General features: G+C 44.5%; 1 protein-coding gene across 1 annotated transcript in view; it reads left to right on the plus strand.

Annotated features, from left to right (window-relative positions):
• The first annotated feature begins 2,206 nt into the window (after positions 1–2,206).
• The window catches only part of otud4 (OTU deubiquitinase 4), a 114,168-nt gene continuing 92,769 nt past the window's right edge, over positions 2,207–23,605 (plus strand). Inside the window, exons 1-2 of the mRNA XM_067992376.1 lie at positions 2,207–2,638; positions 23,322–23,405. Of these exons, the coding sequence (XP_067848477.1) occupies positions 2,462–2,638; positions 23,322–23,405 (261 nt within the window). The 5' untranslated portion in view covers positions 2,207–2,461. The remainder of the gene's footprint in view (positions 2,639–23,321; positions 23,406–23,605) is intronic.

Raw genomic sequence — 23,605 nt, forward strand, 5'->3', positions numbered from 1 at the left:
CAATAAAGCTTTTCCTTTTCTCTCCCTGGCACTTCTACATGGTTTCAGCAGAAGTAGTGACAGACTGCTCTGATCCCTGCTCTGACTTCTTTGGTGCTCGTGGCCAAGACCTCTGGTGCAACTGTGCAAGGTTCTGGCAGTCCTGCCAGGCACATTCTCCACAGTGGCACAGAGGATGGCAGAGTCCAACTCAAACATTTGTGGAGTGATGTCGCAAGCTATTGCAGAGATACAATCTTCCATTGAGAGACTGGCCTCCTCTGAAACTTGAAACATGGTGCACTAATGAGTCCCTGGGTGTTGGAACCCATGAGGGTCCCACCTACACCTTTGCATGGGCAGACTGGGCCAGCGGGAGGGAAGGCAGCATGTCGTTCACTGGTTGAGGGCCGGGGGTCGTGGGGGGAGGGCATCAGGTGAGACGTGGAAACGCTTTGAGAGGAGTTTGCATTTTCATCTCCCCTATCAACATCATCCCTCTCCTAGGCCAGTGGAGCATCACTCCTGCCTCTCTGCGGGAGAGCAGCTTGGAGATCAGTGACGCCTTGAAAGCCCGCGACTAATCTGTCAGCCTGTATAAGGCAGTAGACATGTTGCTGTTCAGAGTTTGCAAGGCTGCCGTCTGGGCCTGCAGGGACTCGTTAGTGCACCATGTTTCAAGTTTCATAGGAGGCCAGTCTCTCAATGGAAGATTGTATCTTTGCAATAGCTTGCGACATCACTCCACAAATGTTTGAGTTGGACTCTGCCATCCTCTGTGCCACTGTGGAGAATGTGCCTGGCAGGACTGCCAGAACCTTGCACAGTTGCAGCTGATCCTCTATCATTCTCCTTTTAATTGATGGCCCCCCGGGTTCAGCATCTCTGACCAGTTGAGCAGAGCTTGGAGATGACGGCGCTCTCCAATGTGGACTCTCTACAGCTGTTCCAACCATCACTCTTTGCTTGTGCTCACTTGTGAAATGTGATTCCACCTAACTCTCTATGAGGACCCACCGAAGTGCTCGTATCTGCCCTAGTGGCCGGCACGCGTTAATCCTGTGACAGTGCACGCTCAGCAGGAACGAGCTACTCTGAAGAATCCTCGTCATCAAAGTGCAATTGCTGCTGTTCTTTGCGTGATGGCCTTGGAGGAGAGAGACAAGACGGATATGAATGAGTCATGGGAATGTACAAACGTTGAAATGCACATGATTAAGTTGATCATATTTCATTAAGTGCTGAAGTCAGGTCAAGATGACCTTGTCTTGTAGATGTGGGTCTGAGAGATTAATTCTGACACCCTGCTTGTCCCGAGATGAAATGGGGCAGTCTTCTGCTCCAAAAGGAGGCATTTACTCTACAGACAAGGTGGACTAGCCCTACAACCCTCCAAGAACTCTGCGTTCCTCCAATTCTGGCCTCTTGTGCATTCCCAATTTCCTTTGTCCTACCATTGGCGGCTATGCTTTCAGCTGTCTAAGCCCCAAGCTCTGGAATTCCCACCCTAAACCTCTCCGCCTCGTTGCCTCTTTTGTCCTTTAAGACGTTCCTTAAAACCTACCCCTTTGACCAAGCTTTTGGTCATCTGTCCCAATATCTCCTTATGTGACTCCTTGTCAAATTATGTCTGATAACTCTCCTGTGAAGCGCCTATGGACGTTTTACTACATTAAAGACGCTATATAAATGCAACATGTTGTTCTTGATGTGATTGCATACTTTCGATGTCAGTTTAGCTTTATCTAATCTCACTTAAGGTACATTTACACAACTGTAGCAAAAGTGCAATGCGGTTTCATTTCACACTAATGTTGCAGTTAAAGTTGCAAACGCAATTCGAATTCATTGAAGACTCGACCTCGCACTGGAGCGGGAGTCAGTTCAGGAATTCGCACCTGACTTGCACTACAGATTAGTGCTGTTGCAAAGCGGTTTCAATATGAGGAGTGTGATTGCACGGAGAGACTCGTCCCGGGTTAAAAACGCAACACAACGCCACAGTTGAGAGGGTTTGCAATCGATCATAAACCTCAATCCTAAAATATAGACCCACATTAACGACTTCCATTAAACAACGCTAACTGCTCTACTATTTCCTCTTTCTGTTTATAAAGTGGTGCTGGTGGTGGAGGAATAACTTTCGCTTTTCCTTTCAATTTCTTCCGCGGAGCGCCTTTGCGATGGGCTCTGGGTCCTGCAGTCCTTTCGCGGCCCGGCGGCTGCGCGGGAGGGTGAGAGAGACGGACAAGGGCGGACTACATCACCCAGAACCCACCATGTCAAAACAAATGGACCGACCGACCGAGTGAGTGAGTGAGTGACCGACCGGGCGGACCGAGAGTCTTCCTCCAAGACAATCGGATCTCGAGCTCTGGAAGTTTGTCCCGGAGCGCGCGGCACAGGTTCCAGATCCGGAGGAGTTGCGCCCAGTAAATGCAGCCATGCGTTCGTATTCAAGACGTGAGGCTGCGACTTGAAAATGGAGAGGAGGAGTAGTGGTGCGGGTAAAGGGAAAGGCTGCGAGGCCGCGGAGCGCTGTAACAGCACCGATAATCTCAGTGAAGTTCTGCTGGATGAATACTTGAGGAGCCAGGGTCTATATCGAAAGAGAATCGCTAAGGATGGGTCTTGCCTCTTCAGAGCTGTTGCCGAACAGGTATGCAACACGCTTATTTAAAAAAACACTGCTGTCACCCATTGTACCCGATTAAAATTTAATTAGACTATTAGTTATATAACTATCATCACTTCCAGTTTATCAAGTTATTTATCATTTTGCTGCGTGATTGACTACCACTTTTGCCTGCAAAACAGTGTGAAGTTGTTTTTGGATCTTCCGAGGACGTGCAGTTTAACCCACGTTGGTAATCTACGCAAGATCTAAACAAATTTGTCGGTTTTATTGCTATTTAAAAAACTTGTTAGTTATGAGGTTATTGCTTATGAGTGTTTCTGTTACTGTTTCCCCATTTTGCCATTTCTACTTGTCTTGAGCATGGTAACTCGTTTTCTGCTTTTTGACATTTAATGGTAACTTTTAGCCATGTAGTGTGAAAGTGTATTTATATTGAAGTTTAGGGTACCTGGTGTAAATGTATCGAAATAAAGAAACTGTATTTATGCAACGCCTTTCAAGATGTGCCAAAGTACTTCACAAGTCAATGAAGTGGTCACTGTTGTAATGGTAAACAATTTTACAACACCAAGTTATAGTCCAACAATTTTTATTTGAAATCTACAAGCTTTCGGAGGCTTCCTCCTTCCTCAGGTAAATGTTCAGGACTGTTGTAATGGGACAGATTTTGCTGGAGCAGGCTATCTTCCAGCGCTTGTCTTAAGTTAGACTTTTTTCTGCACCCTTCAGTTCAACTTTTTTTATGCGGTAACTTGCTCGAAATGCGAGCTGATAACAGGGCAGTGCAGCATCTAGGACCTCAGTGAATGGTGGGACCAAACAATGTATCTCCTTAACTAATGAGATTTAAGGATTGAGAAAGAAACAGATAAACAATGGAGAAGGAGGGTGAATTAGTGTGGGTGAATTAGAGTCAAATCAGGTACAGAAAGAGAAATAGAGAGATTGGATTGAGAGAGAAAAAAAGAGACAGAAAGGAAAAGTAAGAAAAAAAATTTAAACATTTAAAATTTGACATTTAAAAAAATCTGTAACTACAATTGAGTACCTGCACGATTGAGATTGAACAGTTTAAATTGTTCCCTTTCTGGGCCAGAAAAGTTGATAGGCATTGCAATAAAAAGGATCATGTTGATAAGAGTACTTGCGCTCTTAATTACCAGACTTAATTTCCTTTGGGGAGTTTAATAGGCAGTTCATGTGCAAATTCAGTCGGTTCTTAAAAATAAAGGGGAGGCTAAAGGCGAGATGCTGTTTGTGCGAAGTAAACGGCGTAGCGGCATAAATCGACCAGCAAGTTCTGGAGATTCACAACTCAACAACACCTTGCATTTATGCAGCGCCTTTAACGTAGTAAAACGTCCCAATGTGCTTCACAGGAACGATTTCCAAACAAAATTTGACACCGAGACACATAAGGAAATATTAGGACAGGTGACCAAAAGCTTCATCAAAGAAGTAGGTTTTAAGGAGTGTCTTAAAGGAGGAGAGAGAGGTGGAGAGGTTTAGGGAGGGAATTCCAGAGCTTAGGGCCTAGGCAGTTGAAGGAACGGCCGCCAGTGGTGGAGTGATTAAAATCGGGGATGTGCAAGTGGCAAGAATTGGAGGAGCACAGATTTCAGAGGTTTGTAGGGTTGTAGGAGGTTACCGAGATAGGAAGGGGCAAGGCCATGGAGAGGTTTGAAAACAAGGAAGACAATTTTAAAATCGAGACGTTCCCGGACTGGGTGCCAGTGTAGGTCAGCGAGTACAGAGGTGATGGGTGAACAGGACTTGGTGTGAGTTAGGATATGGGCAACAGAATTTTGGATGAGCTCAAGTTTACGGAGGGTGGAAAATGGGAGGCTAGCCAGGAGAGCATTGGAATAGTCAAGCCTAGAGGTAACAAAGGCATGGATGAGGGTTTCAGCAGCAGATGAGTTGCGGTAGGGGCGGAGACGGGCGATGTTGCGGAGTTGGAAGTAGGCGGTCTTGGTGATGGAGCGGATATGTGGTTGGAAGCTCTTCTCGGTCAACTAGGATGCCAAGGTTGTGAACGGTCTGGTTCAGCCTCAGGCAGTGGCCAGGGAGAGGGATGGAGTTGGTGGCTAGGGAATGGAGTTTTTGGCAGGGACCAAAGACAATGGCTTTGGTCTTCCCAATATTTAGTTGGAGGAAATTTTTGCTCATCCAGTCAGACAAGCAGTGTGACATATCAGAGGCAGTGGAGGGATCGATGGAGGTGGTGGTGAGTTAGAGCTGGGTGTCGTCAGCATACATTTGGAACCTGACGTGTTTTTGGATGATGTCACCGGGGGCAGCATGTAGTTGAAAAATAGGAGGGAGCTAAGGGTAGATCCTCGAGGGACTCCAGAGGTAACGGTGCGGAAGTGGGAAGAGAAGCCATTACAGGTGATTCTTTGGCTACGACTGGATTAATAAGAATGGAACCAAGCAAGCGCAGTCCCACCCAGCTGGACGACGACGGAGGAGAAGCATTGGAGGAAGATGGTTTGGTCAACCGTGTCAAAGGCTGCAGACTGGTCGAGAAGGATAAGGAGGGATAGTTTACCATCATCACAGTAACATAGGATGTCATTTGTGACTTTAATAAGGGTCACTTCAGTACTGTGGCAGGGACAGAAACCTGATTGGAGGGATTCAAACATGGAGTTGCAGTAAAAGATGGGCACGGATTTGGGAGGTGACAACACGTTCAAGGACTTTGGAGGGGAAAGGGAGGTTACTCATGATGTATCTCTTAATCCCCTGAACTTGCTGGCCAATTTGCGCATTAATAATGGCATGCAATGTTAACATGCCATTATTTTTCCAGTAAGATCCGCCCCGATATAGGGAAATGTGGTAGCCAATTTGTATACAGCAAGGTCTCACAAACAGCAATAAGATAAATGTCCAATTAAACTGTTTTATAGTGATATTGGTTGAGAGATAAAGGTTGGCCATGGCACTGGGAGATCTTCCATGCACTTAACAAAAGGTGACTCTACTACACGTTGGCTGTGAAGTGCTAGGGAATCTCCCGAGGACATGAAAGGTGTTGGTTGTATAGCTTAACCCATCTTTTATGTCCACCTGAGAGGGCAGACTGGTCTTGGTTTAACATCTCATCTGAAAGAAGGCACTAAAGTAACATACATTGTGAAGTTTTGAGTAGAAGACCATTGGTTCATGCAGCCTACCCTTCCAAATTGCCAATCAGGATGCATTGCTGGAACTAATAGCCCTGCATCCCCATTACTAACAAGAATTCATCCAGCCTCTTTTTAAAAAAGAAAATCTGCCATAGTTTTCTGTTTCACCACTCCCAATGGTAATCGATTGTTCAATTCTATTCTCCTCTTATTAAAAAATGTTGCCTAAGTTTCTTCTTTTCCTTTGGTTCCCTTAAATCTTAAACTACGTCCTCTAGTGCTTGAATTCTGTGCTTGATAGAGGACTTTTTTGGTTGTCAAATTCCTCCTCATTTTGCACGGAGAGTGAAGTGCCAACTGTTAGGAAATGGGTGCCCTTATTTATACGTTTCTAAGTTATTCCACAAGATAATAGGGTTCAAAGGCATTTATTGGCTTTCATAGGAATTAAGCATACAATGATAATCTGTATTACCAACAATCACACATATACAATGATAACCATTACTAAATACAATTACACATATACTCAGTATCACACTTATGATACAATGTACCGGAGAATTCACACATTACAGTTTTCGAGCTCGGGATCGGCTGGCCAAGCCTTTTCAAATTCTGAAGTATCTATTCTAAAACCCCTCTTTATATATTTTTTCTCTAGTGCAGATTAATATGTTTTGAAAGGGTTACCTCATCCCGTTATTTACTTAATGAATTTCAGCTTCAACAAGAAGGCCTCCCAAGGCTTATCAAGGCTTTATCTTTTCCAAATTCCTCAACAAAGTTCTCGGAGGAGTCACAATCGGAAGCCATAGCTTCTCGACTTGATGGTCAAAACATGTCCATGGATATCTCACTGCTGAGAGATCTATGGTAGCTTTCAAGGCTGAACGAGCAAAGATATTTTGTGGCCTCTGCTGCCCTGTCTTTGCTTTTCTTTTCACTGGAAATGAAACTGAAACCGACATTTCCAGCCTTCTAACAAAAACTTACTTAACAGGCAAAAGCTAACCCTGCACTGAAAGTTTATAACCCTGCACTGAAAGTTTAAAACTCTGCACTGAAAGTTGAAATGTAATACTAACTGTCACTAACTATAAATAAACTGTTTAATATTTAATTTTAAAAAAACAGGCAAAAGCTAAAAGTTAATTTTTAAGAATTAACCATTTCCTTACATAGCATTGACTAATCTTTCTTCATAACTTAGCCGTCTAAGTTCAGCAATCAGCCTCCTACACTCTCCTTCGGCCTCCCTCCAGTAATTCTTCTACATCTTTTTCGCAATATGGAGACCAACATTGAACACAGTACTCCAGCTGTGGTCTGACAAAGGCCAGACACAACTTCAACATCACCTCCTTCGATTTGTTAGACACATCCCAAGACATACATCCCAACATTTTATTAACTTTCTCCACTGCCCGAGAACACTGAGCTGACAGCTTTACTGACAAATCAACCAAGTATTTAGTGATTTTATGTCTCCTAGTCACAACAAAAGAGAGAACTTGCATTTGTATAACACCGTTTCATGTTTCGAGGACATCCAAACTGTTTTACATATTATTATTATTATTATTTTGTAGCCAAACATGGCAGCCAATTTGTGCACAGCAAGGCCTGCAAACAGGAAACAATGTTTTCAGTTTCTTTTTTTTACCTTGCAATTTTTTTTCTGCTTTACAAAACACTCTGACAACACTCTGCAAACTAGTTCAATCCATTTGTATACTTAAATAAAATGTATATAATGACCTCTTGGACTCCAATAGCTACACAGAATATCCCAGTTTTTTGTCTAGTCTAAATTGCATATTCTGGAAATATTGTTATATTTCCATTTTTAAAAAATACGAAAAGTCTAGCTAATATAGCATCTTAAAACTATTTGAGTTTGAATGTCCATACTTCCAAATATTGATTTGGAGTCCTCCAGTAATTTACTTTAAACCATATACAGTTGATGTAACCAAAGTAGATAGACTTGCATTTATATAGCGCCATTCACAATCTCAGGATGTCTCGAGTACTTTACAACCAGTGAAGTACTTTTGAAATGTATTCACTGTTGTAATGTAGGAAATGTGACAACCAATTTGCACAGAGCAAGCTCCCAAAAACAGCAATGAGATAAATGACCAGATCATCTGTTTTAGTGATGTTGGTTGAGGGATCAATACTGGCCATGACACTGGGAGAACTCCCCTGCTTTTCCTGGAATAGTACCATGGGATCTTTTTACGTCCACCCGAGAGGGCAGTTGGGGCCCCGGTTTATCGTCTCATCCCCAAGATGGCACGTCCTACAGTGCAGCACTCCCTCAGTATTGCACTGGAGTGTCAGCCTAGATTATAGGTTCAAAACTCTGGAGTGGGGCTTGAACGCACGACCCCCTGACTCTTGAGGCGAGAGTGCTACCACTGAGCCAAGGCTGTAAAGTGGAATGTTGATACCTGAGTAATAGTTCTTCGACTTCTGTCGAAGTTTGATTAATTTGCCTCTTGACAACCTCCTTTTTATTTGAGATGGGACTTCCTAACTTTCTTGACTTAAGGATTTGTGATTTGCTGTTCCCTTGTAGTTCCTTCTCTCCATCTGGTATCGGTTTACTCTGTACACAGGACTTGCTGAAGTAACATGAAATTTGTTCTTCTGTATGAATCTAGAATTATCTTGTAGATCAATTAGGAGATTCCTTTGTTTCACAATTTGCAGGTGATTCTAGCGGTATCCTTCTCCATTACTTTCCACCTTGTAAGATTTAGGAGCAACCTTCTTGATCTGTTCTCAACTGTATGTTGCTAACTTCTGGTCATGATTATATTCTTACAACATCATTCTTTACTTCTGATAATTGTCATGCCCCTAACTTGTAATAGTCTGTTTGTTTCCTCTTATTCTTTTTACAGCTTTCAGGCAACAACTTCCACAATTTTTGACATTAGAATATTTGGAGCAGTTCAAAGTCTTTCTTCCATCAATCTTGCATTGGAGAAGAGCCAAATCTTCCACTGGGGTGTTTCTTCATTTTAGCAGGCCTTAATAACAATTTTGGCTTTTTTCAGCAGCCCTTTTGATGCCTTTACTCTATTTTGCATTGAATGGCCATAATATGGAGATGACATTATGTGCTCAATGTCCCAATCTTTTGCAAATTTCTTGAAATTCCATACTGAGAATCGGGGGATAATTTTAACCCCCAAGAATAGGTGGGCTGGGGGCGGGAGGGGAGTAAAAATAGTTGATTTCTTCAGCGGGACCGCAACCCAGCTCCAATGTGCTGACTTCTGGGTTTAACCCAGTCTTGTTTGGATGCGCTTGTACGATACCCGGAAGTCGCATCCCCTAAGGGTACGGTAGCATTAGTCCAGAGGCCTGGACTAATAATCCGGAGTCATGAGTTCAAATCCCACCACGGCAGCTGGGGAATTTAAATTCAATTAATTAAATAAAAATCAGGAATTAAAATACATGAACCTACCGGATTGTTGTAAAAACCCATCTGGTTCACTAATGTCCTTTAGGGAAGGAAACCTGCTGTCCTTACCCAGTCTGACCTATATGTGACTCCAGACCCACAGCATTGTGGTTGATTCTTAATTGCCCTCTGAAATGGCCTAGCAAGCCACTCAGTTGTAAAATCTCGCTTAAAAAAAGTCTTAATAGGAATAAAACCAGACGGACCACTAAGCACTGGCCACGACAAAGGCAAACCAAGCCCAGTTGACCCTGCAAAGTCCTCCTCACTAACATCTGGGGACTTGTGCCAAAATTGGGAGAGCTGTCCCACAGACTAGTCAAGCAACAGCTTGACATAGCCATACTCACAGAATCATATCTTTCAGCCAACATCCCAGACTCTTCCATCACCATCCCTGGGTATGTCCTGTCCCACCAGCAGGACAGACCGACCAGAGGTGGCGGTACAGTGATATACAGTCAGGAGGGAGTGGTTCCTGGGAGTCCTCACTATTGACTCTGGACCCCATGAACTCTCATGGCATCAGGTCAAACATGGGCAAGGAAACCTCCTGCTGATTACCATCGACCGCCCTCCCTCAGCTGATGAATCAGTCCTCCTCCATGTTGAACACCACTTGGAGGAAGCACTGAGGGTGGCAAGGGCACATAATGTACTCTGGGTGGGGGAACTTCAATGTCCATCACCAAGAGTGGCTCGGTAGCACCATTACTGACCGAGCTGGCCGAGTCCTGAAGGACATAGCTGCCAGACCGGGCCTGCGGCAGGTGGTGAGTGAATCAACACGAGAGAAAAACTTACTTGACCTCATCCTCACCAATCTACCTGTCGCAAATGCATCTGTCCATGACAGTATTGGTAGGAGTGACCACCACACAGTCCTCGTGGAGACAAAGTCCCATCTTTGCATTGAGGACACCATCCAACGTGTTGTGTGGCACTACCACCGTGCTAAATGGGATAGATTCAGAACAGATTTCGCAGCTCAAAACTGGCCATCCATGAGGCGCTGTGGGCCATCAGCAGCAGCAGCAGAATTGTATTCCAGCACAATCTGCAACCTCATGGCCTGGCATATTCCTCACTCTACCATTACCAACAAGCCAGGGGGTCAACCCTGGTTCAGTGAGGAGTGTAGAAGAGAATGCCAGGAGCAGCACCAGGTGTACCTAAAAATGAGGTGCCAACCTGGTGAAGCTACAACTCAGGACAACATGCATGCTAAACAGCGGAAGCAACATGCTATAGACAGAGCTAAGTGATTCCACAACCAACGGATCAGATCAAAGCTCTGCAGTCCTGCCACATCCAGTCATGAATGGTGGTGGACAATTAAACAACTAACGGGAGGAGGAGGAGGCTCTGTAAACATCCCCATCCTCAATGATGGCAGAGTCCAGCACGTGAGTGCAAAAGACAAGGCTAAAGAGTTTGCAACCATCTTCAGCCAGAAGTGCCGAGTGGATGAGACATCTCAGCCTCCTCCCGATATCCCCACCATCACAGAAGCCAGTCTTCAGCCAATTCGATTCAATCCATGTGATATCAAGAAACGGCTGAGTGCACTGGATACAGCAAAGGCTATGGGCCCCGACAACATCCCGGCTGTAGTGCTAGCTGCGCCTCGAGCCAAGCTGTTCCAGTACAGCTACAACACTGGCATCTACCCGACAATGTGGAAAATTGCCCAGGTATGTCCTGTCCACAAAAAGCAGGACAAATCCAATCCGGCCAATTACCGCCCCATCAGTCTACTCTCAATCATCAGCAAAGTGATGGAAGGTGTTGTAGACAGTGCTATCAAGGTGCACTTACTCACCAATAACCTACTCACCAATAACCTGCTCACCGATGCTCAGTTTGGGTTCCACCAGGACCACTCGGCTCCAGACCTCATTACAGCCTTGGTCCAAACATGGACAAAAGAGCTGAATTCCAGAGGTGAGGTGAGAGTGACTGCCTTTGACATCAAGGCAGCATTTGACTGAATGTGGCACCAAGGAGCCCTAATGAAATTGAAGTAATTGGGAATCAGGGGGGAAAACTTTCCAGTGGCTGGAGTCATACCTAGCACAAAGGAAGATGGTAGTGGTTGTTGGAGGCCAATCATCTCAGCCCCAGGGCATTGCTGCAGGAGTTCCTCAGGGCAGTGTCCTAAGCCAAACCATCTTCAGCTGCTTCATCAATGACCTTCCCTCCATCATAAGGTCAGAAATGGGGATGTTCGCTGATGATTGCACAGTGTTCAGTTCCATTCGCAACCACTCAAATAATGAAGCAGTCCGAGCCCGCATGCAGCAAGACCTGGACAACATCCAGGCTTGAGCTGATAAATGGCAAGTAACATTCGCGCCAGATAAGTGCCAGGCAATGACCATCTCCAACAAGAGAGAGTCTAACCACCTCCCCATGACACTCAACGGCATTACCATCGCCGAATCCCCCACCATCAACATCCTGGGGGTCACCATTGACAAGAAACTTAACTGGACCAGCCATATAAATACTGTGGCTACAAGAGCAGGTCAGAGGCTGGGTATTCTGCGGCGAGTGATTCACTTCCTGACTCCCCAAAGCCTTTCCACCATCTACAAGGCACAAGTCAGGAGTGTGATGGAATACTCTCCACTTGCCTGGATGAGTGCAGCTCCAACAACTCTCAAGAAGCTCGACACCATCCAGGACAAAGCAGCCCGCTTGATTGGCACCCCATCCACCACCGTAAACATCCACTCCCTTCACCACCGGCGCACAGTGGCTGCAGTGTGTACATCCACAGGATGCACTGCAGCAACTTGCCAAGGCTTCTTCAACAGCACCTCCCAAACCTGCGACCTCTACCACTAGAAGGACAAGGGCAGCAGTCACATGGGAACAACACCACCTGCACGTTCCCCTCCAAGTCACACACCATCCCGACTTGGAAATATATCGCCGTTTCTTCATCGTCGCTGGGTCAAAATCCTGGAACTCCCTTCCTAACAGCACTGTGGAAGAACCTTCACCACATGGACCGCAGCGGTTCAAGAAGGTGGCTCACCACCACCTTCTCAAGGGCAATTAGGGATGGGCAATAAATGCCGGCCTCGCCAGCGACACCCGCATCCCATGAACGAATAAAAAAAAATGCTGGTGAGTGGATTAATCAAGGGGAAATCTACCTACTTCAAATACTTAAGCCAGATAATTTTTTTGTGGATTGTGAACCTGAAACGAATTTAAGCTTACCTGCACGGATTTCCCATGGCTTCTCAAATTCACTTATGAAACGGAGGCGAGATTTATGCAGAAGTTGATTTGACCCTTTAAACCTGTGATTGACAATAAAAGCTCAAGGATTGCAGTTGGTCCCTCAGTTCTCTTGGCAAACGTCTGCAGCTTCCTTCAGGAAGAGCTGCTCCCAGCTGGACCTGGTGGCCACGCATTGCCTGTCGCAGTTAAAGTCACAACTGCCATCAATTTTTTCGACTCTGGATTCTTCCAAGGTGCCACCGGTGACACCTCCAGGGTGTGTCAGTCGTCTATACGTAAGTGTATAAGGCAGGTGACGGATGGCTTGTTTGCCAGGGTGTCCGACTACGTGAACATCTCCCTTGACGACATTGGCCCTAATGTATGTGCAGTGGGTTTTACCTCTCTGGCTGGCTTCCCGTAGGTCCAGGGCGCAATCAATTGCACACGTGTCAATCCAAGGATCGCCACATGAGCCAGGAATCTTCATAAACCTGGTGTGCGACCACCAGAAGAGATTTCTGCAGGTGTGCACCAGATTCCTTGGCAGCTGTCATGACTCCTTCATCTTGCCCCAGTTCAATGTTCCAGACCTCTTCTATACAGGAGAAAGACTTAAAGGCTGGCTCGTTGGAGACAAAGGATACCCCCTGCAAACGTGGCTTATGATACCTGTGAGAGACCCCACCAACAAGGCACAACAGCGGTACAACCAGAGCCACATAACCACCAGGTGTGTCATTGAGCAAGCCATTAGGCATGTTGAAGATGTGCTTCGGGTGCCTGGATATATCTGGGGGAGCCCTTCAGTACTCTTAGCGAGGGTGTCCAGAATAATCATGGTGTGCTGCCTCTTGCACAACATAGTGCAGCAGAGAGGTTTACAGGTGGAGGACAACGACAGCGCTCATCAAGCATCCTCTGCTCGTGGCAACATTGAAGATCAGGAGGAGGAGGAAAATAAAGATGGAGCACCCATCGCCAGACCTGCTGTGCACATTGTTGCCTGTGATGCCAGGGATGCCCTCATCTCTAACAGATAGTGAGATTTGCAAAATAAAGAATTTGAGATATTCAGGCCACCTGGAACAATCACCACCAACCACCGCCCCACCCCCACCCCCTCCCTTTGCATGAAACAGCCCTTCAACCACGCATTGCACACCCTGCAAATGGGTCCTGTCATGTCTTGGCATTCATGATGAAGCAAATGAAAGGGGGACTTCACACTTGGGATACAAAAATGGCCAAGACTGGTAATACTCAATAAATTTAACGTGCCAATACGAGAAAAATTATAAATTGACATTTCTTCAAACACCCTTGCACATACCCCTGGTGAACTACAATTGCTAACCTTACATTTCATAGTATCATAGTAGGTACAGTACAGGAGGAGACCTTTCGGCCCATCAGCTGTGCTGGCTCTTTGAAAGAACTATCCAATTCATCCCATTCCCCTGCTCTTTCCCCATAGCCCTGTAAATTTTTTCCCTTCAAGTATTTATCCAATTCCCTTTTGAAAGTTACTGTTGAATCTGCTTCCAACACCCTTTCAGGCAGTGCGCTCCAGATCATTGCAACTCGCTGCGTAAAAAAATGTGTCCTTATGTTGTCTCTGGCTCTTTTGCTGATCATCTTAAATCTGTGTCCTCTGGTTACCGACCCTTCTGTCACTGGAAACAGTTTAAGAACATAAGAACATAAGAAATAGGAGCAGGAGTAGGCCAATCGGCCCCTCGAGCCTGCTCCGCCATTCAATAAGGTCATGGCTGATCTGATCCTAACCTCAAATCTAAAGAACACAAGAAGTAGGAGCAGGACCCGGCCACTCAGCCCCTGGGCCCGCTCCGCCACCCACAGGGCATTGACCGATCCGAACTCAGCTTCATGTCCAATTTCCTGCCCGCTCCCCGTAACCCCTAATTCCCTTTACTTCTAGGAAACTGTCTATTTCTGTTTTAAATTTATTTAATGATGTAGCTTCCACAGCTTCCTGGGGCAGCAAATTCCACAGACCTATTACCCTCTGAGTGAAGAAGTTTCTCCTCATCTCCGTTTTGAAAGAGCAGCCCCTTATTCTAAGATTATGCCCCCTCGTTCTAGTTTCACCCATCCTTGGGAACATCCTTACTGCATCCACCCAATCAAGCCCCTTCACAATCTTATATGTTTCAATAAGATCGCCTCTCATTCTTCTGAACTCCAATGAGTAGAGTCCCAATCTACTCAACCTCTCCTCATATGTCCACCCCCTCATCCCCGGGATTAACCGAGTGAACCTTCTTTGTACTGCCTCGAGAGCAAGTATGTCTTTTCTTAAGTATGGACACCAAAACTGTATGTAGTATTCCAGGTGCGGTCTCACCAATACCTTATATAACTGCAGCAATACCTCCCTGTTTTTATATTCTATCCCCCCAGCAATAAAAGCCAACATTCCGTTGGCCTTCTTGATCACCTGCTGCACCTGCATACTAAGTTTTTGATTTTCTTGCACTAGGACCCCCAGATCCCTTTGTACTGCAGTACTTTCCAGTTTCTCGCCATTAAGATAATAACTTGCTCTCTGATTTTTTTCCTGCCAAAGTGCATAACCTCACATTTTCCAATATTGTATTGCATCTGCCAAATCTCCGCCCACTCACCCAGCCTGTCTATATCCCCTTGTAGGTTTTTTATGTCCTCCTCACTCTCTACTTTCCCTCCCATCTTTGTATCATCTGCAAACTTTGATATGTTACACTCGGTCCCCTCCTCCAAATCGTTAATATAGATTGTAACGAGTTGGGGACCCAGCACCACCCCTGCGGAACACCACTGGCTACTGGTTGCCAGTCTGAGAATGAACCATTTATCCCAACTCTCTGCTTCCTGTTAGATAACCAATCCTCCACCCATGCCAGAATATTACCCCCAATCCAGTGATTCTTTATCTTGAGCAATAATCTTTTATGTGGCACCTTGTCGAATGCCTTCTGGAAGTCTAAATACACTACGTCCACTGGTTCCCCTTTATCCACCCTGTACGTTATATCCTCAAAGAACTCAAGCAAATTTGTCAGACATGACTTCCCCTTCATAAAGCCATGCTGACTTTGTCCAATTAAATTATGTTTATCTAAATGTTCCGTTACTGTCTCCTTAATAATAATTTCTCCTTATTTACTCTATCAAAACTGTTCATGATTTTGAACACCTCTATCGAATCTCCCCTTAACCTTCTCTGTTCTAAGGAGAACAACCCCAGCTTCTCCAGTCTCTCCATGTAACTGAAGTCCCTCATCCCTGGCAGAATTTTAGTAAATTTCTTCTGCACCCTCTCTAAGGCCTTGACTTCCTTCCCAAAGTGTGGTGCCCAGAATTGGCCACAATACTCCAGCTGAGGCCTAAAGGTTTAGCATAACTTCCTTGCTTTTGTACTCTATGCCTCTATTAATAAAGCCCAGGATCCAATATGCTTATTTAACAGTCTTCTCAACTTGTTCTACCACCTTCAAAGATTTGTGTGTGTTCACCCCCAGTCTCTCTGTTCTTGCACTCCCTTTTAAATTGTCCCATTTAGTTTATATTGCCTCTCTTCATTCTTCCTACCAAAATGCATCACTCCACACTTCTCTGCATTATATTTCATCTGCCATGTGTCTACCCGTTTCACCAGTCTGTCTATGTCCTCCTGAAGTTTATTACTATCCTCCACATTGTTTACTACGTTTCCGAGTTTCGTGTCATCTGCAAACTTTGAAATTATACTCTCTATACCCAAGTCCAGGTCATTAATATATATCAAAAAGAGCAGTGGTCCTAGTACTGATCCCTGGGGAACACCACTGTATACTTCCCTCCAGTCTGAAAAACAACTGTTCACCATTACTCTCTGCTTTCTGTCCCCTAGCCAATTTTGTATCTATGCTGCTACTGTCTCTTTAATCCCATGGACTCTAATTTTGCTAACAAGTCTATTATGTGGTACTTTATCAAATGCCTTTTGAAAGTCCATATTTACATCAACCGCATTACCCTCATCAACCCTCTCCGTTACTTCATCAAAGAACTCAAGTTAGTCAAACACGATTTTCCTTTGATAACTCTATGCTGATTTTCATTTATTAGCCCATACTTTTCCAAGTGCCAGTTAATTTTGTCCTGGATTATTGCCTCTAAAAGTTTCCCCACCACTGACGTTAGGCTGACTGGCCTGTAGTTGCCGGGTTTATCCTTCTCCCCTTTTTTGAACAGGGGTATAACATTTGCAATCCTACAGCTGTCTCCCGCTTCTATATGGTACATCCCTTGTGGTTTCAGCAGAGGTAGTGGAAGGTTCCTCCGATACCTGCTCTGACTTTTGAGATGCTCTTGGCCTACATCCTCTGGGTTTTGGAGCCCTTGAGGGCCCCGCCAAAGACTGCTTCACCTGCACCTGTGCAGCGGTAGACTCTGCCATCAGGAGAGCCCAGCATATCGGGTACTGGTTGAGGGGGAGGCGCAATGGATGAGACATGGGAGTGCTTTGAGTTGAGTTCCCACTTCCATATCCCCTGTCGCTGTCATCCCTCTCCTGGGCCAGCACCACATCACTCCCACCAATCTGTTGGACAACAGCTTGGTGAACAAATGTGCCGCATTGTAAGGCCACGGATAAGGTATCTGTCAGCCTGTTCAAGGCGCCAGACAGGTTGGTATCCAGAGTCTGCACGGCCGTTGTCATGGCCTGCATGGACTCATTTGAGAGTTGTGCTTGAAACTCTCATTGATGAAATAAATTCCTCATGTGTATGAAAGATGCTAAAGTTCTGTCACCAGCCATCTGCGGGTTCCCAGTCTCTCCATCGCCGATGAATAGGGATGCAACTTCCCCACTTATTTCCATGGCCGCCTCCTCCGCATCTGTTAGCTGCACTGTATGTGGTGGACTACCTCCAGTTCTCATCCTCTCCCTTGCGGTTTGCGCTGTCTTCTACAAGGGGACTGTGAGTGATTGAAGGTGCCCTATTCACTCGATGAATGATTGCTTTGGGTGAGGCTGACTATCAGACAGATGCATAACATTGCATCAGGATTGGGGTGAGTGCCAGTGGTGGGTGCATAAATGGGGAGGTGAAGAAGTACATAGAAAGTGAAGGATGGTTGATGCTGAAACTTAACTGCCTGTGAGGAGTGATGTGATGGAGTAGGCGTGCCAACACAGAGCGAGGGGGGGGGGGGGGGGTTGTTGCACCACGCAGGATGTGGGTGAAACATCAAATGTACTCACTTTTCCTGACCTGCTCAGGTCATTAAAACGCTTCCTGCACTGCAACCAAGACCTGGATACAGTGCTCCTGCTGTTGACCTCTTCTGAGACCTCCAGCCAGGCCTTCTTGGTGGCAGGACCAGGTTTCTTCCTCCGATCAGTTGGGTACAGTACCTCCCTCCTGCTTCTCACAGCACCCAGCAGTACTTCAAGGGTGCTGCCTTTCCTGTACGTGTTTCCAAAACGTTGTTTCCTTCTTTCTCCTCCAAAATTCATTTTTGTATTGATGCTTTAAACAGTCGAGTTCAGATCACGTCAAGCGGGCGTGTGGTACGCCTGCTGTGCAGCTTGGAGCTGCGAAACCCAGAAGTTACATTAAGTGTCTTCAATTTAGTTGCGATGGCAAATTTTGACCTGCTCAGATGACTTCCGGGTTTCCCACGCGATTATCTACCCACCCGCTGAGTTCCTGCCTCCAGGTAAAAAATTATGCCCCTGAAGTCCATTGTTACAGAAAAAAATATTGGCTTTGCTGAAATTTGTGGAAATCTCTTCAATTGTTGGTAGTTGTTACAGACTTTTAATTGTATTCACTCTAAATTTGTTGAATCATTGCAGATTCTCAGCTCTTGGCTTTACACTGTTGCCATACATGATTGGTAATGAAGCAATTAATGTATCTTACATTTTTACATGGGACATAGCAGAAGTGAAAAGAAATATGGAAAGTTATTGAGAAATTTTGCCAACACGGAAGAATACTGTGAGGTAAATATGCTCAAGAAATTGAAACTGAGGAAGTGATTGACCACTGTGTTAGGGTGTCCGTGGGTTCACTCACAGGAGATTTCTCTAATCAGCTTAAACTTGAGAACTCACTCTTGATTTCTTGAACACATTATGTGTTCTAGCATTCTGCTGCGGCTGACTAAATTTCTCTTATCAGTAGCTAGGCTTTTCACTACCCATGGTATTCCAAGTAAAAGTGTAAAACAGCTTCATTACCAATCGTGTAGAGTCTCACAATCTTTAAGTCTTCTCCTTTCCCTGCAATACCTGAAGTGTGCTCATAATTTGCCCACCTTTGCTTAAACTTTTGCATGGTTTTCAGTTAGGAGATACAATTGTTCAGGCAATAATGATCCTTGTGCTGCCATTTTGATGCACCGTTGTGCCTTTCATTTGGCTTCAGGCAACAATTTTCAATACTTCTAGCCCATATTTAATATTCAAAACATACTTAGTAGTTTCTCTTCTATCCGCTAACACCATTATTTCTTCTTTACCAAACATACAACCTCAGCATGGTGTCTGAGAACTGATTCAGTCCAGCTTTGTACTTAATTAACATGTGGCAGCCTCTCGAACTTCAACAGTTACACAAAACATAATGCTCCCAGGTGTTTGCGTACTCTAATCTGTGCATTAAGTAAATAGTGTCAGAAAGCACATTCATTCCATAGCTTGTTTCAGTGGACAGCCATGTAAACAAAATATAAGTTACCTGGAGTTAATTAGAAGGCTATTATTCATTTGAGCAATTCTGAACATCAGCAGACCCTAAAGGTGATTTACAGCCTTGTCTTCACTTCTAGATATTTAAGCGCTCAACATTTGCAGTTGGCCATATGTTTCAAACACCCAGATGATGTTGGTGGGCAAGTAAACTGCTTGAGAGAATTGCCACGTGATCTTCAGTGGTCAACAGCACAGTTAGGTGAGAATTGTTAACAGCGTGACCCTCTATCCCATTCATGGCATGCATGAGGAAACAGGTTTCAGTTCACAGGCGATTCACTTGATTTATGGAAACTTTTTTTGCTGTGAGCACCAGAATAAAGGGTTGAGAAAGCCAAAACCATAACACTTATTGCAAGACCAAGCAGAGGTGCCACTGTTTAACTGATGCAAAAGGGGTGTCAGTGAGGGAGGATTGGAGGCATGAAACATGGTGAGGATCTGAATCATTAAAAGGTAGCTAGAGAAATTGTCTAATCTTCCCCAATGAATTAAATTCAAAAATTCAAACAATGCTCCTATAATGTGTGCGAGTACACTGTTAACAAGGCACGGTTTGAACCCCAAGGCTTATTCACTGAAAAATTAAAAGAAGATGGTGTTGTTCCCCTTTTATTTGGGCATGTAAAGCTTGTTAAACACTTGTGTCTGGTGCAAAAATGGGTGTATGTTTCTCAGTAGTTTTATTTTTAAAACAATGTTTGCTTACCTTTTTTGTAGACATTAGATGTTATTGGAGGAGACATGAACTGGAACATTTCTTCAGAGAACAAAGGCTGACTTTGATGTGTGGTTTTACAACTGGCTGATGTTCAGGCATCTCTAGACTTCACCTATTTTCTAACCTTTTTAAGATCCCTATGATCCCGGATCCTGAATCTTGTTCCATTGCTCCCAGAGCCACCCTTCGCGTTGCTCCTATATCCCAGGTTGACCAAGCTCCTCAGTGATCACAGATTCTGGAACCCCTACTCAAAATATTGCTAGATCCTCTGACCCCACCCAACCGTTAAATCAGCCCCCGCCCCAACAGTAGGCATAATAACACTCCTGTTATTATATAAAAAAGCTTTGACTTTCTGTGATTAATGCCACGGAACATCAACTAATATCTGTTTTAAGAAAATGTCTCGTTGACACTTTTTTTTTGCGTCTGTTGCAATCATGCAGGGCTTTTCTCATATGGAATCTGAAGTTTACAAGTCACTGCAGTTGCCCTTTAGTTCACCTCTGGAATTTAGAAGCAGCAACACCTGAATTTGTATATTAGCACCACTTCTTCCCGCTCTTCCCCCCCCCCCCCCCCCCCCCCCCTTCAAAATGTTTGAGGAGTGAGTTGGCTGCGATAGATTGGGAAGCTTCATTGAAAGACATGATGGTGGATAGGCAATGGCTAACATTTAAGGAACGAATGCATGAATTGCAACAGTTATACATTCCTTTTTAGCACAAAAACACAAAAGGAAAAGCGGCCCAACCATGGCTAACAAAAGAAATTAAGGATGGTATTAGATTCAAAGAGGAGTCATTTAAAGTTGCCAGAAAAAGTAGCAAGCCTGAGGATTGGGAGAAGTTTAGAATTCAGCAAAAAAGGACCAAGAGATTGATTATGAGGGGAAAAAAGGAGTATGAGAGTAAACTTGCAAGGAACATAAAAGTGGACTGTAAAAGCTTCAACAAGTATGTAAAAAGAAAAAGATTAGTGAAGACAAATGTAGTTCCCTTACAGTCAGAAACGGGAGAATTTATAATGGGGAACAAGGAAAAGGCAGAGCAATTAAACAAATACTTTGGCTCTGTCTTCACGGAAGAGGACATAAATAACTTCCCAGAAATGCTAGGGAACCAAGGCACTAGTGAGAAGGAGGAATTATAGGAAATTAGCATTCGTAAAAATATAGTGCTGGAGAAATGAATAGGACTGAAAGCCGATAAATCCCCAGGGCCTGATGATCTGCATCACAGAGTACTAAAAGAGGTAGCCATGGAAATAGTGGATGCATTAGTTGTCATCTTCCAAAATTCTTTAGATTATGGAACAGTTCCTGCAGATTGGAGGGTGGTAAATGTAACCCCACTATTTTAAAAAGGAGGGAGAGAAAACAGGGAACTACAGACCGGTTAGCCTAACATCAGTAGTAGGGAAAATGCTAGAGTCTGTTATAAAGGATGTGATAACAGGAAACTTCGAAAATATCAACGGGATCAGACAAAGTCAACATGGATTTATGAAAGGAAAATTGTGTTTGACAAATCTAATGGAGTTTTTTGAGGATATAACTGGTAGAATAGATAAGGAAGAACCAGTGGATGTGCTTTATTTGGATTTTCAGAAGGCCTTTGATAAAGTCCCACATAAGAGGTTAGTGTGCAAAATTAAAGCACATGGGATTGGGGGTAATATACTGGCATGGATTGAAAATTGGTTAACAGACAGGAAACCGAGAGTAGGAATAAATGGGTCTTTTTCGGGGTGGCAGGCAGTGACTAGTGGGGTACCGCAGGGATCAGTGCTTGGGCCCCAGCTATTCACAATATATATCAATGATTTGGATGAGGGAACCAAATGTAATATTTCCAAGTTTGCTGACGACACAAAACTAGGTGGGATCATGAGTTGTGAGGAAGATGCAAAGAGACTTCAAGGCGATTTAGACAAGTTGAGTGAGTGGGCAAATACATGGCAGATGCAGTATAACGTGGATAAATGTGAAGTTATCCACTTTGGAAGGAAAAACAGAAAGGCAGAGTATTATTTAAATGGTGATGGATTGGGAAATGTTGATGTACAAAGGGACCTGGGTGTCCTTCTACACCAGTCACTGAAAGCAAACATGCAGGTGAGGCAAGCAGTTAGGAAGGCAAATGGTAAGTTGGCCTTCCTTGCAAGAGGATTTTCATACAGGAGGAAGGATGTCTTACTGCAGTTATACAGGGCCTTGGTGAGACCACACCTGGAATGTTGTGTGCAGTTTTGGTCTCCTTACCCAAGAAAGGATATACTTGCCACAGAGGGAGTGCAGCGAAGGTTCACCAGACTGATTCCTGGGATGGCAGGATTGTCGTATGAGGAGAGATTGGGTCGACTTGGCCTGTATTCGCTTGAGCTTAGAAGAATGAGAGGGGATCTTATTGAAACGTATAAAATTCAGACATGGCTAGACAGACTGGATGCAGGGAGGATGTTTCCCCTGGCTGGGGGGGGGGGGGGGGGTCCAGAATGAGAGATCATAGTCTGAGGATATGGGGTAGGACATTTAGGACTGAGATGAGGAGAAATTTCTTCACTCAGAGGGTGGTGAACCTGTGGAATTCTCTACCACAGAAGGCTGTGGAGCACAAGTCACTGAATATATTTCAGAAGGAGCTAGATAGATTTCTGGAAACAAAAGGCATCAAGGGGCATGGGGAGAGAGCGGGAATATGGTATTGACATAGAGGATCAGCAGTGATCATATTGAATGGCGGGGCAGGCTCGAAGGGCCGAATGGCCTACTTCTGCTCCTATTTTCTATGTTTTTAAAATCTAGGTTGACATTCCAGTGTAGGACTGAGGGAGTGCTGCACTGTCAGAGGTGCTGTCTTTTGGATGAGACCATAAGCCGAGGCCACATCTGCCCTTTCAGGTGGATGTAAAAGATCTCACGGAATATTTCGAAGAAGAGCAGGGGAGTGCTCCTCTGTGTCCTGACTAATATTTATCCCTCAACCAACATCACTAAAACAGATTATCTGGTCATTATCACAATGCTGTTTGTGGGATCTTGCTGTGCACAACTGGCTGCCGCGTTTCCTACATTACAACAATGACTACACTTCAAAAGCTCTTTGGGACATTCTAAGGTAGTGAAAGGCGTTTTTTAAATGCAAGTCTATATAAGTCTATACACTTCGTTTACATCAACTAAATGCAAGTTCTTCCTTTCTTTACTTGAACAATGGCCTTAACGGAACAGAGAAGATTAAATACAACTCAGTGTGAGCAGCTAAACATCACAACTGCCCCAGACTTCATGTGAACAATGCTACAAGAGATCTGCTGATTAAATAACCCATTGAACAATTTAATGGGAATTACTTTAGTATATATATTTTTTTCAGATTTTCCACACACAATCTAAACACCTTGAAGTGAGAAGAGCTTGTGTTTCTTACCTGAGGAGGAACCGAGAAAAGTTTGAAGCGGTAGGCTTTCTTTGTTAATTTTTTTTAAACCTCAATTTATTTTCCCTTCTGCCTTTAGTTACATATCATCCTCTAGCTGAGACGGTGAGCGGATGACTTGCTTTGAGGCTTCGATCAGTAACAGTCTTGAGCTGGCAGCTTGGTACACAACAGCTAGTTGGGTTTACTTTCCCTTCCCACTTGTGAGGAAGCATCTGTCC

Source organism: Heptranchias perlo, chromosome 1, assembly GCF_035084215.1.
Source record: "Heptranchias perlo isolate sHepPer1 chromosome 1, sHepPer1.hap1, whole genome shotgun sequence".
NCBI classification, from domain to species: domain Eukaryota; kingdom Metazoa; phylum Chordata; class Chondrichthyes; order Hexanchiformes; family Hexanchidae; genus Heptranchias; species Heptranchias perlo.